General features: G+C 43.8%; 1 protein-coding gene across 1 annotated transcript in view; it reads right to left on the reverse strand.

Moving 5' to 3' along the window:
- The window catches only part of ACSS1 (acyl-CoA synthetase short-chain family member 1), a 34,308-nt gene continuing 19,227 nt past the window's right edge, over window positions 1,347-16,427 (reverse strand). Inside the window, exons 6-15 of the mRNA XM_021390259.1 lie at window positions 15,295-15,447; window positions 13,394-13,541; window positions 12,958-13,095; window positions 12,333-12,425; window positions 7,162-7,274; window positions 6,161-6,287; window positions 4,530-4,657; window positions 2,858-2,921; window positions 2,171-2,289; window positions 1,347-1,523 (exon numbers count right to left, since the gene is read on the reverse strand). Of these exons, the coding sequence (XP_021245934.1) occupies window positions 1,347-1,523; window positions 2,171-2,289; window positions 2,858-2,921; window positions 4,530-4,657; window positions 6,161-6,287; window positions 7,162-7,274; window positions 12,333-12,425; window positions 12,958-13,095; window positions 13,394-13,541; window positions 15,295-15,447 (1,260 nt within the window). The remainder of the gene's footprint in view (window positions 1,524-2,170; window positions 2,290-2,857; window positions 2,922-4,529; window positions 4,658-6,160; window positions 6,288-7,161; window positions 7,275-12,332; window positions 12,426-12,957; window positions 13,096-13,393; window positions 13,542-15,294; window positions 15,448-16,427) is intronic.

Raw genomic sequence — 16,427 nt, forward strand, 5'->3', positions numbered from 1 at the left:
AAAACCAACAAATGTAGCTAATGTACTCAAAAGGAACTATGAGATCGAAGACAACAGGCCTGACTGAGAACATGTTGTACCACCATTTTCCAGAAGGCATCTAAGAGGCACTTCCCTCTCCTTGTACTTTGTGGATTGTGCGATCTGTGTGTACCCACGTGGCAGGTAACTCTGGAAGATCAGCACAGCAGCATATGGAAGGGACACACATGACAGGGCACCACTTGAAATGATAAACATTAAGACAACTTCTGATGCTAACCTACTCCAAATTGGGTATGTGCCTTTGTTGATTGCCTGTCTGATTACAGACCATTTGGGAGTGGGCTAAAATAACCATTCATTGACTAGAAATCATACGACTCAGCAAGTCACAACAAACCTTCCAGCACATCTTTCTAGCTTCAAACCTCCCTTGAACACTTTGGGATTTTATTCCCCCACGCTCCTCTAACAGACAGCAAAGTAAACATGGTCTTCTTTTCATAATGACTTTAAGAAGCAAAAGGCAACTACAGAAATTATCATCGCCAATGAGGAAGAGGAAAGTTACATTAAAATCCCAGTTGGTTATCTCAGTCCCTCAAGGCAGAATGAAAACACTTGGGACCAGATCCCTCATACACAACTGGCAATGCACTGAGGATGTGCAGAGTTCAGAGATGGGCTTTGTGGCTCAGTTTTGTAGCTGGAATTGCTAACGCCAGGTTGTGTAGGTGGGACATGATGAAACACAGGCTTATGATCTCAGGTGAGTTCTGGAAATACAGCGGAAGGCACAAGTCATTACGAGGAAAGCCCCAGGAAATATCAGAACATTAGAGAAATATCTGATTAGCCATGCCCTTCTCATTTCCCTGGTAATACGTGCAAAATATCTACCAAAATACCCAGCACTGTTGAAAAGGCACCACAGTTGCAGTTAAAAACAACTACTTGAACTTGGATATCCAACCTGAAGGAAAAATAGAAGGAATGTATTCCAGGGCTGCTCTTAAAAAAGCGGAAGTATTGTATAAAAACATTTCCTTGTATAATAACATTGAAATGAGAAATATTAACATCTTCATCTTGCTTAACCTCGTATTATTTTGACCACAGCTAATGGAAACCACCAGTGGCTGTTCTACATCAGCCCTAGAAGCAGTGAAAAGGGGCTCCCTGACTGTGCAAGACAGTAGATTGCTCCTAGCTCTGAACAACTCAAAACACTTTGTGGAGAAGAAATCCTATTTCTCTAGAAGGGAACAGAGTTTTGCAGAATACACCAAGAGAGAATGATGTTGTTTGCCTGGTTATTCAAGACCCTCCACATTTCCAGAGCAGAGATATTCCAAAGGCATCTGCTATGAGGAACTCTTCTCCTTTTTGTATTTCTGGTAAGCATCCAATATCTCTGTGACGACACTTGGATCGTCAAGTGTGGTGACATCTCCCATGTTACTTGATTGCTCAGTGACTACTTTCCTCAGCAGCCTCCTCATGATTTTCCCTGATCGTGTTTTAGGAAGACGTTTCACCACCTGCAGAAAAGAGAAAGACACACCTGTATCATAACCTGGATCCTGCTGGAATCCATGTGGAAATCTGGCTGAACTATCCTAAGCCTGGCACTATCTCATGTCTACAGCTCCTCTGAGGCTCCTAGGAACTACAAAACCATTGAGCACACTAGTTTATCTCCAAGCAAAGGAGTATCACTAGCATCAATACCTTGTGCTATAAAATGTATTTTTATCTAACTGGACTTTGCTCTTCATTTACTCATTACCATGTAACTCCAGGCTAAATGCTGCTGGACACAAAGCTTTTTGGAGACTCAGGCCCTGAATAAGCTGTTAACTGTTGAACTAGAAACACTTGAAAACTCATAGAATAATAGAATGGCTTGGGTGGGATGACAAGTACCACTTAAGGCACAGGGTGCACCCGAGGTTCCCTTTCCCAGAACTCTTGCCAGGAAAGGTACTCTCAGTACTCTCTGCATGGATGAGTACATTCAGACCATTGTACCTGCCTCCTCCTCCACCCACAGATCCCTCCTATAAGTTCTGTTTTCCTGCTCTTTTGTCCTGCTAGGGAGAGACAACAGCAACATTGCAGATAGGAAAGGCGAGGCTTGTTAAATGTGGCTGTTTCTGCAACCAGTCCCACTTGGTCTTCCGCTTACCAGAATGTGGTCAGGCACAGCATACTTTGCTATTTTGGTAGCCACTATAGTTTTGAGCTCTTCTTTGACATGGTCTATATGAGCTGTCTGCTCCTTTAGCACTATGAAAGCAAATGCACCTAGAAGAAAAATGAGAGAAAGGAAAATGAAATATGAGTACCTCATATTAGGTCCCGGCTGGCTGAACTACTCATTTGAATGCCTACGCAGGTTTCAAATCATTCCTAGGCACAACCTAGGGACTGACAAGAAAAGCAGCAATCCTGTTTACAAAAGCAGTCAGATTCAAGACTCCAAAATGAAGGTCCAGTCTTGTCTTAGCATCCATGGACCAGATTGGCCTCAGTGACAATGAGAGCTCAACAATGACTAGCAGAAAGAGTTGCTGGGATCAAAACCAACACAAACCAACTAACTCTATTCTGTTCAAAGGATTTCTCTGAGCACGATCCTGTTTATGAAAGCCCTGTCGCACATGTGAACACTATGTATGAAAACAGCTAAGGGAGCAATACCTGCACGTAGCTTAGGAAGTTATTTTCATGGCTGCCTTTGCCACTTAGGATTGTATTGCCGGTCAACTTATCAGTAACCAGCCTTCTGTTCCCTAGACACCACTTAGTACAGAGCCCAGGTTAGAAACTAATTGTATGTGTAAGTCATGTCAGGATACTGCTTTTCACATACCTTCTCCTTTGATTTCATGGGGATACCCAATCACAGCTGTCTCAGGGACATCAGGGTGATCAGCCTTCACAAAAAGTAAAACAAAAATAATCAGAGCGTAAAGCCCTTCAGCATCTGTGCCAGCTACCTTTGCAGTATCTGCAATATCTTGCCCTCCCTCTGAGCTATTTCTCACCCTACCTGGGCAGATTTTGTTGCATGCAAAACAGGAAAGCTGGATTCCACCTTCCTACTGCACAGTCAGCTGGTAGCCACGGGCACCAGTTTCTGGGAGTAGTATTTACTCATTGGATTGGTCCTGCTTTCAAACACACAAGTATTCTTGCATACACTGCTGAGCCCATAGCACACTAAGATGAATTTGTACCAGGAAGAGGCAATGGGCACACAATATGTTCTGTTTAAACATCAGGAAGCAGTTCTGTGCTGTGCAGGTGCTGGAGCACTGGCACAGGTTTCCCAGAGAGGTTGTGGAGTTTCTCTCCTTGGAGACTTTCAGCAGCCACCTGGATATGGGCCTGGGCAAGCAGCTCTGGGTGTCCCTGCTGGAGCAGGGGCGGGAGAAGATAGACCCAGAGGTGCCTTCTCTCCTCAACCAGTCTGTGATTCAGCTTGCAACCTGCTTTCTCTCTGTGTGTGCAAGGCTACAGTCCCAAGTGGTGTCTGGCCATAGCCAAATCACACACAAAAGCAGTCTTCCATTGCTCTGTGCCTCAGAGAACTGTCTTCAGCAGAACAAACGTGAAGCTGCTAATATCACAGACCACACCTGACCACTGTTTATCAGCATCCAAAGCACACCAGAAGGAAGAAAGAATCCAGCCTTCACTTCTTCCCGGAAGCATAGAAGGGCTGTTCTGCTGAATGCACATTTTTATTATGCTCCAGAACAGTGATTTATTCTGCCATGCTTCTTGGGTGAATTTGATACTCTTCTGCAGTAAGGTGTACAGACTGGGAGAAATCACACCCAAATCTCACACCAAAGACTGGACTATGTCTTAAATTAGATTAAAAATATGAAAAAAAAACCATCACAGAGCAAGGTAAGCACACAAATGTGTTTGCATATTCACATACACACATATATAAAAAGTGGAGGAGGAACCAGATCCTATGTCCATGATCAGAAATTCACCCAGACAAATACATTTACTCACAGAGGAGACAACAGAATCCTGTGTGCCATATAAACTCAGGTTTATCAAATGTTACATTTAAGTGCTGTTTGCAGGCAAGGCACATAATACAGAAATAAATATCCAGGTCAAGCTTTGAAGATACGTGTTTTGAGGACCTTTTGTTTTCAATCCTCTCAGCTAATACTATTTTCTCTCAGAATGACAGGCTATCTATCTTTGCAGCTAATGTGAATCAAGGTTGCTTCAGTGCTACTGAATTCTCAGCCATATTCCGCTAGTTCAGATGAGCACGAACCACTGGCTCGGGAAGTAAAGGCTAAGTGTTAGCAGAGGGGAAGGAAAGAATGGGAGAGCCGATCCCTTACAAAGACTCTACCAGCATCTAAAATCACAGCTGTATGTAAGTAGGGGCAGAGGTTCAAAGGCAATACTGCTACTACAAACAAATCAGACTTTTTCCTTGTTTAAATTCATACAGCTTCTTTCAAGGGCTACACTGCCCCACAGACGTGTACCTGCTTGCAGCTTACCATTGCATCTTCTATCTCTGCTGTCCCGAGCCTGTGTCCGCTGATGTTAATGACATCATCCATACGCCCTGTTATCTGGTAATAGCCTTCCTTCGTCCTGTAAGCACCATCCCCTGTGAAATAGTAACCTAAAGGAAAGAGATGTGGGTGATTATTAGCAAGAAGCGTGCCAGCCTATTGCTTGGGGCTCTGGTTCAGCACAGATGATGCTCTAGGATGACAAGTAAGGCAGGGTGGATCAGACAGTTTGCAGACTAAGCTCACAGATGCATGATTGGCCACACATCATTTTCCACTTCCCTCTGCTATCCTCAGCCTTTGGCTGCTATCATTAGGCTGTGCTGGATGCTAGATCATCTGGACAGCACCAAGGCAATGGTAGGCATCACTGCCTACAGTCACCGTAGGCAACCAGCAGCAACCAGTGGCTGATGCCCCTACAATAAAACCAAGCCCACCAACACAACATAGAGATGCTCTGTTGGATTTACAAAACTGAAAAGGGTTCTCAGATCTCCCTACGCTTTGTACTCCTACAGATGCACAGCAACTGCTCACCGAGACTAATGCATACAGCCCCAAACATTTCAAATGCCATCTGCCATCATGCCATAGGCTGTTGGTCAAACTCAGGTCTGCTGCTAGCTTCACCTCACTGCCCAAGGCAAATTGCAACTGCTCAGCTGAAAGAGAACAGTTCTATTACATTTTGTATATGGGAATACTGCCAATTTTTTAAATCACTTATGTTGGGTCTGATAAAAAACCACTTATTTTCCTGGCTAACAAAGACTCAGGCCCCAGAAAATGATCCCTTTTCAGCATATGACCACGGTAGAAACTCTGCTACCAGGTTAGCTGAAAAGCAAAGAAACAAAGCCATGTCCATGAGAGAATTGTTCCAGTGGCACTTCTGCACAGCAGCTGGCAGCTAACACTGCAAGCTCTGAGGGCAGCTTTTGGCAGGATCCACTACTGTCCAGTTCATAGATTTTCAGTCATGTTTCCTGCCCTTCCAATCAATTATCTATTGATAGGAACTATCAACCTATGTTAAATATCACTATGATTTCAGATGCAGATATGAAATGAATAACAAGAGAACAGCGGCTCATTCAACTTCATCAATTCCCCATTCTTATTTTCCACAGCTAGCTGGATCATCTTCCCAATTCTTCTCTACCTTGTTGCTTCCCAATCGCTTTACTTGGAGTGAAGACAGTGGTGTTGTCCAATTTCCTATAAAATGTTTTCTCTGCCAGTACCAATTACTTGCCAGATGCAACGTGACCATGCTTAAAAAGGGGCAGGTGTAACACAGCATGTGACAGCCCAGGCGAGATTCAGTGATGCAGGAGGTACTTTCTCATCCTACATACTTGCTTCCAAATGAGACATAAATGGCCCCAAGGAAAGTATACTTGGACTGTTATTCTAGGCACTACATTTTTATAAATAATGCATTTCCATGTGACAGCTAGAATGATTACTGCGTGGTTGTAACATGTGACACACCAAATTCCAGCAATCCCCAAGATGTAGCTTGTATAGAAATATCACAAAGCACTGCTGAAAATATTCAGCATGCTTATAATGCAGTGCAAACCACACTCCCTTGGCACCCTCCTTACCTGGATAGGCTTTGAAATATGTATCAACAAATCGCTGGTGATCTCTGTAGATTGTTCTTGCCAGGCCAGGCCATGGCTGAGTGATGCAGAGCGCACCGGACACATCATTGCCCTCTAAAACCTTTCCCTGCAGGTTCAAGCACAAAAAGAACGATCAGGAGAGCAAAATAGGAATAACAAGCGCCTCTGACTCATTGATATAGTAAGAATCACCCTGTTGCTCAGTGCAGACTGCCAATGGTAGGCCACATGGAGAGAAGATGAATCCTCTAGTGAACACACCATCTGTGCTGTGCCTTCCTTACTCCTCGAGGCCTGCAGCACTGCAGATAAGACAATTTTAAGTCTTAAAGAGAAGTGAATCCTGTGATTCTTCAGAGGGCAAGGCGGAAAAGATGACAACAAAGGCATGCTAAGCAGCCAGAGGACGCCTGGTGTGAGGCTAGGAGGGAAGTGCCTGGACCCCTGCCTTTCCCTTTCACTTACATTAACTGCCACATTCCCTTATTAAATTGCATATGAGGAGATTACATGCTTTACAGGGCACTGGAGCGCTGATGGGGATTGCTCAGCAAAGCTTCAGAGATCAGCATCAGTTCTCTCACAGATGCACACTGCTGCAGAGCCTCATGCCTTGCATTTCCCTTGGAAGACTTCATCAGTGGCTTTGCCAGTCTTGCTAAGTCACTGAAAGTTGTATGCACTGTTCTAGCCATTCAGCTCCCTGGTTTCTAACAGATGTGTGACTTCTGACTGCTTTCAGAAATGAAGGCAGCAGCTTCTAATCTCTCTAGAGATTTGCAGATAGTTTGCAATGCCCAGCTGGAAATCTGTACGGATATTTGAGATATGCTCAGATATATGGATTGCTCTTTAATTCTGTTATTTTAATGGAGGAACACACATCCTCCCAGATCCTGTTCCTCTCCCACTGGAAAGGTGATTATGGCAGAAACACACAGTAGCTTCTCTTCTGGGCACCTGCCACAGTCTCAACTCACATTTTCATCCATCAGAACAGGGAAAATCCCAAAGAAGGGTCTCATAGCCATAGCTGGAATGATATCAGCTTTCTCCTCTGAAGGCCGTGGGGCAATGCAGATGCCACCGGTTTCTGAAAGAACAATGAAAAATAAAATATTTGGGATCCATCCAGCACTGCATGAAAACAAATGCTAGCTCTTCCTTGTTACAGAGAATACAAAAGCCACCTTCAAGTAAAAGCCACCGGGAAGAAGCTATTCAACACCAAGTAACATGGCTATCTGAAAGCTGCACAGAGTGGAGCCATGCAGCCTCCTCAGGGAAGAGCAGTTCCCCATGGAACTGAGCATCAGGACCACTACAATCCCACTTAGCTCTTCTCAGGGAGTACTGCATGAGCTGCAGCACTGGCTTTGCGCCAAAGGCCCGTGGACCCTACAATGTCAAGACACAGTGCATGCATTCAGTACCCTTCCATGGTCTCATTGTCATGGTTTTGTGATTTTTGGTTATTGGTATTCCACATCATAACATCATGTAGTGGATATACCTGGTTCTCAGAAGAGGACTACTACAGTCCCCCCCACGGCACTTTGCTCCTTTGTTACCATTTTCCAGCCGGAGGGAAAAGATAAAAGCTCGCAGTATAAAAACTTGCAGATCACGAGACCTCGTCCCTTTTTCCGCCCATCTCTCGTCTTGGCAGCACCTCGCTCTCCAGCCGTCTTATCGTCGGTAGTAGAGTAAGGCCTACCTTGATTTTGGGACATTCTCTCTCTCTGTATTGGATTTATCAGCTTAAATTGTAATTATATTGTATTATAGTGTGTTGTTTTGCATTCCGATATCTTATTTAGTAAATTAGTTTGTTTCTCCTCAGATTGTTGCCGCTGTTCTTTGCTCTCAGGGCCATCTCCTTACCCTTTTCCCCTTTTCCCTTTTCCCGGGGCGTGGACCCGTGGATCCCCCGTCCCCTTTGTCACGGAACCAGGCCGAACGCCCGTAAACCGTTGACACTCATCCACAGCAAACCAGGCACGAGGAGGTGCCCTTTGATTCATCCCATGTGCTCTCTGCCCAAAAACTTGGCACTAAGTCAGCCCACGGATAAACCAATTCCTCCAGCTACCAGCTACCAGTGAATACAAAGAGCTCTAATGCATACATACACCCTTCCAAGATTTTTTTTCACATTAACGGGGCTGCTTGGCAGCAGGAACAATACTCATCAGCCCCGTTTCCTACCCTAGTAGTGATTTTACAGAGAAAGGGGATTTATCTCCCTATGCTGTTTTTACAGCTGTCTAAGGTTAGTAGGAAAAGCACTTCAGGAGTCTGAATTACTGTTATTACAGAGAATGAGAATAACCCACCCCTTACATGCAGATTGAGATTATCTTCTATTCAAAATTGAACCATTTAATCATTCTTTTTTCATGCCTGCTGGGATGAACATTAAATCAGATTCCAACCTTAGTAAGATCTAGAAGTAATTCAAAAACACAAATGAGAGACAAAAAACACAGGAACATTAAGGTTTAATAAATATAGCTGTAGAAACAAAGCTCCGTTCTACCACTTGGAGAGTGCTGAGCTCCACCAGCTTTGCTGAGGTTGTGGAAACTGAAATTGGGGTTTGGAAAGGCTGAATCTGACCCTGAGTTTGCATCCAGTTACCTTGATGTGGCTGCAAGGAAGGGACTCTGAGGAAACGCATGCTTCAGAAAATAGGTCCAGATGTAGCTTGGATGTAAAATTATTTCACAGTTCATTGATGGATCTGCATCCACATGTCATGTTTCTATTCACTGTGAAAGGGTCATCTTGATTTTTTTCAAATTTGGTAAAAGAACCCCAGATATCTGCTGTTTTCTTTTTGCACAGATAAAAATCTATGTCAGAGCAGGAAACCAGATTAAACTGATGGTTGATTTTCATAAGCCAATGTTCTAGCACTGCAAGCTATGTTTCAACATGGGTTTTGCCACACCTTATACAACCTGAAACCAGGCACACATAAAGCAGTAAAGTCACCCTTCAGAAGCAGCTGAATGGTGACAGGGATGCTTCAAAAATTATTTGTATGGAAAAGACCTGTCTTAAACTGGTTTAAGAGTACCCATTCTAGCCACTGACAATGACAGCTAGCAAGGTGTCTAGGCTCTATCTCACCCTTCTGAACTCTATCTCCTCAGAAGCAGAGCTGGTAGAAAAAAAAAATGCTGTGCTTCCATTCTACCCATTGTCAATCAGTCACCACAGTGCAAACCCTCCCAGACTTTACAAAAGGACAGCAGATCTGAGCAGGGCAGGTAATGCGCTGAAACAGGTTCTCCTCTGTGGGTAAATCACCCCTAGCTGCAGGGTGGAGCATGCACTCTCCGCTACCTTTTCCTCTGTGACAAATTGTCTGTCTGACTGCTTCAGGAGGGAATCCAGCCCAGAAACACCAACCAAGCTGAAATCACGGTAAGATGATGGCAATAGAAGAAACCAACAACAAAAGCTTCCAGAACCAGAGAGATGTCTCTCAAAAACAGCTTTTGTTCACAGCAGCATGCAACAGCTATACTTTTGTGGGTTGTTTTTTTTTAATAAAAAGCAAAAATGGAAGTACCAAGTGTTTCTTCTACACTGTGAATAACCATGCCTGGAACTAAAACACAGATTTGATTCCATTACTGTCAATCACAGCCCAGCAATTCCTAATATTTTAAACACTAAAAGCCACAGAAATGTTCCGTCTCTCTCATCTGCACATAACACTACTAAAATTGCTTCTCGTAATTGCTATCTCACGCATTTGCTCATCCAAAGACTTCCAAGTGGATTCTTAAATCATCATTTGCTGATCTTTATGCCCACCAGGCTTTACTAGCTGGCAACATGTTTCAGCTTTGGAGAGCAATGTACCATAGAGGACATTGCACACAGCAGTGCAATTACCAAGCTATAATGAAATCGTTTGTGAGAGGTGACACTGCAGGATCACAACCAGCATCCATCAAACTGTTTCTGTGATCTCTCTCCATATTCCCCTTACATTCAAATTGTGTGTATAGTGCTTCCATGATTAACTTGGCTTCCTCTTTATTGGAAGCATAAACTGTGGAGAAAGATTGATTCTACTTTCTAACAAAATCAATTTAATGAATATTTATCATTATATTATGCTTCCAGAAGATGATAACTGCATGCAAAACTATGCTTGGTTCAAGTTAAGGATCAAGCACTCTGTAATTACAGATTGTCCAGCAAATGTTCTTTGATCTCTCACCTGAGAGTTCTTGCCCCAAAAACCCACAAAAATACAGCTGCTTACAAGATCTAACCCTGTAAAAGGGATAGCAGACCTACCATACTGCATGCATCAGTAACTGAAGACAAGCTATAACCAAAAATATTGGGTCAAAAAAAAAACTCATCTCCATCACTGTACAACAATCAACTGCTTTTCCCCAGTGTTTTATCTCAGAGCAGTGAGGAGGAAAGCGTGTAGCACCTAGTGCCTCCGACTTTCTTCTGCTAAGAAGGTGGGAACCCAAATGATTTAAGGTATTAGGAAAGTACAGAGTAGATAATACTGCTGCTGTTCTATTTCAAATCTGAAAATAAAAAGAGTCTGCAAGTCTGATCCAGATTAAATGGAACTTGGTTATGTGCCAGAAGCTAACTCATCACGCTGAGATGGGTGATGGTTATCTTGAATAGAGAGTTTGGTAGCAGGAATAAGAGTGAAATCACGAGCAGTTTGGCTAGAAAGGGAACGGATATACTGCTCAACAGCAGCTAAAAATTTAAGAGTAGGCAAGGCTTTTTTCCAGCAGAGGCAGGAAGCCAGCAGCTGTGCTGCGTCCTTTAAGTGCTTGGCTCCACAGCAAACTGTGTAGATTGCCACTTGAGGACACATTTTTGTCAGCAGTCAGGGAAAGAGCATTCAAAATGCACTTAGCAACTCCTGAATGTTAGTGACCAGAACAGAGGACTGGCTGACACCAAAGTGAGCCAAGAGCTGGGGGCTGTGCTGTGCTGTCCTACTACACTGCTCACCAGGAAAAGCAGGAGGCAGGAAACAGCTGGGCAACTGGGAGCAATTTTCCTGCTCCAACTTGACAGCCCTTCTGTCCATCAGGCTGTAGATGGGGTCTCGCCTATAAATGACACCTACTTCATTGATGCACACAACTGGGCCAAGCATGTTGCCAAAACTGAAGTACACTCGTTTTTGAGGTCTCAGAAGGCCAAACTACAGCACGCTACTTCCCTCTTGGGAGGGACTGATCCAAGTCAGGCAACAGTTGCAGTCCCCATGCCACACACAGCCAGAAAGCCTCCCTCCCCTGATTCCTTTCCAATCAGCCAAAGCAGTATGTATCTCCGACTACACACCTTAGTTTTCCATCCTCCTCTGTCCTTCCTGAGGCAAGGACATAAAACACACCTGAGTACAGTTTGTGTCTACATGCTGCTATAAATGTCCTTTCATGATATCCTTCCATGATAAGACCATATCAAGGTTAGCATGGTTTGATAAATAACTGGAAATCAGGCTTCAATTTCAAGCTGCCTACTCCCAGCACTGCACTGAAATTCAATCTCTGCTTTCTGTTTCTAGAACCAATTGAGATTTTTCAGCTTTCAAAATATCAAAGAACATTTAGAGAGGAAAAAAAGCGCAGCATATTGCTATTGCTTTTAGATGCTGTTGTCCTGCTATTTTGTGCCGAAACTCCCCAGTGAATTTCCAAATCTGATCAAAACATCAGGGGATTGTGTTTTTATATATAAGACTCCTTGGGTTGAACAGAAATGTACAAATTCTCCTCTACACACACAAAATCACAGAATCATAGAAGCTTAGGTTGGAAGGGACATAAAGTCCACCCAGTTCCAACTCCCTGTTGTGGGCTGGTTGCCACTCCCACCCACCAGCTCAGGCTGCCCAGGGCCCCATCCAACCTCGCCTTGAACACCTCAAGCACTACAGTTTCTCTGGGCAGCGGTGCCAGTGCCTCACCACTCCCTAAGTAAAGAATTTCTTCCTAACATCTCACCTAAATTTCCCCTCTTTTGGTTTAAAGCCATTTCCCCTTTTTCTATCCCTACTGGACACCAGCAACAAGGCCTTCCATGGTTGACCTCATATCAACCATCGCAGCCACACACATCCCGTGAGGATATCTTTTACCTGTTTGCCACCAAGTGTCCACGAGGGTACAGCGCCCTTCTCCCACCACATGGTAGAACCACTGCCAAGCCTCGTTGTTAATGGGCTCTCCCACTAGATCAAAAATAAAAATGGAAGCAGTCTTAGAATCAAGGAGTTGTTGGCATTCATCCTGCCTTTTGGTGTACAACATGGAGACTCCATGATTATGCAGAATGCTCACAACTTTTTTGCTAAGATGTGTAAAGGACTTATATAACAAATGACTTTTTCCAGAAAGACCAAAAGGCAAGCAATAAATATAAGAGAAAGTAATTAATCAAAGCAGGTCATGTATAAGAACCCCTAAAATCCTAATCACAGTAAAATGCTGCTTGGGTCACCTAAGTCACTGAAGTTAATTTACCGCTGGATAAACCTTTTCAGCAAAGAATACAATCCTGCAATATAAACTAGGAAATGGACAATCACATGTAGGCTCAGTGTCTCCAACTTCAGTTTGTTTCCTCTTCTGCTGAGACAACAGCTGAAAAGCCAGATGGGGAGCCCACTTTATCAACTGTTTTTAACCATATTCCTCTGGTATCTTCACTCTCATCAGCTAGAACCCTGTATCTTTACTAGAGGAAAGCTTTATGCTCCCTACCTGATCCCAGGGTCTTCAGGGATGATCTGTCATATTTCTTCACCCACTTGTCTCCATAATTCAACAGCAAGCGTATAGCTGTAGGTGCTCCATAAAACTGATTTATTTTCAACCTTTGTACCATTTCCCAGTAACGGCCTGCAAGATCACAAACATATTGACACTGACATTCCACCACAAAAGCTCAACATGAAGCTTAGCAGTCAAAGCTAAGGTTGTGGTTACTGTCAGCACAGAGCAAAAACAATGGCAAGATTTCATTTTATTTTTTTAACACTGGATGCACAGATGTTCCTGAATGTTACACATACGTATTTCAAAGAAACTGCGCTTTTACCTCCCCTGAGCAGACAGATGATACTTGGCAGATTTCTAACCTCCTTTTGTATTGTCACACTGCCGTATCTAGCCAACTCTTTAACCATCACTTCCTTACCTGGGTCAGGGTACACTGGAGTGCTTTCAAACAGCACAGTGGTGCCTCCATTGCAAAGTGGTCCGTACACAACATAGCTGTGTCCTGTGATCCAGCCAATGTCAGCTACGCAGCCAAAGACATCGCCTTGCTGGTAGTCAAACACGTACTGCAAAGATAAATTTAAGGCCTGCTGATTTCCTCTTGGCAAGTGCAGAGAGCTCAAGACTAAGGTGCTAGATGGGATATACCCAAGTGGAGGAAGAGAACTCGCAGGGTGAGTGGAACCACTCACACAGGACACAGTAGCTCAAGGCCAGCTCAGGGTGAGGAAACAAGCCAGAGGGAGCAGGGCTTCCAGTCTCATGATTGTTTCTGCCAACATACAGGGAGCAAGGAACGTGACTGTTCCAGGAGCTGCTCAGACGGAAACCTACAACCAAAGCCCAGAGCTCTGGATACCTGCGGTTGCTTACCCCAGACAGTCCACATAGGAGAGCTGATTCTAAACTGCAGGGAGACTGCAGGTCTCAGAGGCTTAGACCCCTCATGAATATGAACATGTTTCCATTAGAGAGCTGGAGAAACTGATACGTGCACATGAAATATTTCCTGAGAAATGCTCTTAGCTGCTCAGCATCTTAATCAGTCCATTTCTTTCCAGATACTTCCTTCTCCCTGCTCATCTAATTCAAATAAAAACCTTGGAGAAGACATTATCTTGTTTTGCCTTCAGAAAATGCTTCCCTCTATAAATCCAAATCCTCTATCACATGGCGAAGAGGTCCTGACTCATAAAGCAGAGTCAGTTTTACAGTTTAAATAAAAGAAAGTGGATCAGAACTCAAAAAATAAACCACACAACAAAAACCATGAACATGCAGCATGAATGTCACTGTGGTTTTTGCACATGCTGTGCTGCACAGATTATTTGATCCCTCTGCCTAGGAGAGCTAATTCCCACCTTAACTTTGCAAGTGCTTTTCCCCCATCAGGCTCAAAAGCACCTCTAAGTGGTCTGCAGCTGCATACAACGCCTCCCTGCACCTTCTAGACCTCCCTGCACCTCCATCTACCTTCTAGACTAAGAGAGAAATAGATGCTTCGGCAGTTACACAGTCACTTAGAAAAGCTGAATGCAGAGAAGTCTGACACTTTTACATTTAAATCTTTTTAAAAATCAACTGTGTCAGATGAAAGAAAGAAAAGCTTTGAAAGAATTGTATGTGACTACAAATAGGGTGATACCACTAAAGTCAGACGGAGAACTTTCACACAAATCCCATCTCCACTTCACTGTTAACTTTTCATATGCAGAAGTCAGATCATAAGCTTCAAGAAGCAGTTCCTTGTTTGTTTTTTTCCATGAGAAAGATTTTTTCATGACTTTGCTTTCAAGAGTTAAAAACTTTAGCCTAGGCTACAACAAAAATCAGTTCAAGGGTGCAACCACAGAACATGACTGCAATTTTTGATCTTCAGACTACACGTGCTATGCAAGAGGTTGTTTCAAGAGTCCAGATCCTCTCTGCTGGAAAAGGCCAGTACCCCGCTACAAAATGCTACAGCAGCAGTCACATTACCAGTGCCAATGAAGTACCTACCTGAATCTCCTCAGCTGTGTCACTTTAATGTCTCTAAATCAGAGCCTAAGGCATTAATGCAGTTTAAATTGAGAGTAGCAGCACTACAGAGTTTCTATTCTTTCACAACTCTAGGCTAAAGTTCTCACGGTACTATATTCCCCAGCAACAAACCCTAAAGGGGGTTGCTACACATTCTCAGAATTTTTCCATTTGCTTACACCCAATAAGTTAATTAGGCAGCACACACAGAACACAGTAGCCCCCACCAGTCAAAGCCCTGTCGTTAATATTGTCAGAAGGTAAGCGAATCTCCTCTAGAGGATTCCTGCGAGTTACCTTGTGTGTGAGAGCAGCATACAGTAGGTATCCAGCCTGGGTGTGAACGATTCCTTTGGGTTTCCCTGTGCTGCCTGAGGTATACAGCATGAAAAGCATGTCTTCACTGTCCATGCTCTCTGGAGTGCATACAGAAGCTGCCTTGTCCATCTCCTAAGAAGAAAAGGTGGTGAAGACAGAAGAATTTTGGCTATATGAGTTCAATTCATACTCCATCTTTAAGCGTGACAGTAGTGTCCAGACATAAGAAATGTGTGCCACTTCTCTAGGATAACAGCTCTGCTGCTCTCCCCTCAAAAATGTGTGTAGATGTATCACAGTTGCTCACCTTGAGGAGAGGTTCCTGCGGACATATAGCAGCCAGCCTCTCCACCAATACCTCTGCCAGGCTCAGAAGTCATGAGGAACTGGCCAGATAACACAGCATTGCAGAAAAGAAAAAAAAAAGCTAGGTAACAGCTTGCATTTCAAGCCTTTGTAGGCTGCTGGCAAAAAACCTAAGCTTGAGTGTAAATATGAGCCACACTTAGCAGCAACAGCAAGGCTGGATACTGTTGAGAGTCTTTTCCTTTTAGAACTGCAGCAATACAGTTAAATTGTGTGTTCACCTCTCTTCCTCAGCCACAGGAGGGGTGGCTTGTCCTATTAATTTGATCCTGAAATTCAAATTGCTTCTACTCATGAGAAGGCCAGTGCTTTACCCTCCTGCCTCTGTTGTTCTCCTTGTACATCATTGTTTGGTCAGGTGGCTAAGAACATAGATCCTCTCTTCATCCCCAGTGTCAGAACCACTAGAGGGAAAGACGCAATGTCCTACTAGTTCAGAGCAAATTTTTGGATGAGCCTGTGTGCTCAGTCCATCAGAAGAAGGGGAAGGAGAAATGCTGTGCTTTGAAAGAGAGGCTTGTGGTAAATGCAGCTTGTGGATGGACAACATCCAAAATACAGCTCAACAGTAAGCAGCCAAAATGCTCAAGCCCCATACAAAGAACTTACAAAGGATGTTGCTTCTCACCAACACTTAGACACTGCATGAAAGCGTATCGGGACCAGCTCCTGGTCCTGACTCATGGGCTTGATCCAAATAGAACATAAGTTGCAAGCTAAGGTCTGGCACAGAACTGTACTGTGAA

This window comes from Numida meleagris, chromosome 3 (genome assembly GCF_002078875.1).
Source record: "Numida meleagris isolate 19003 breed g44 Domestic line chromosome 3, NumMel1.0, whole genome shotgun sequence".
Classification (NCBI taxonomy): domain Eukaryota; kingdom Metazoa; phylum Chordata; class Aves; order Galliformes; family Numididae; genus Numida; species Numida meleagris.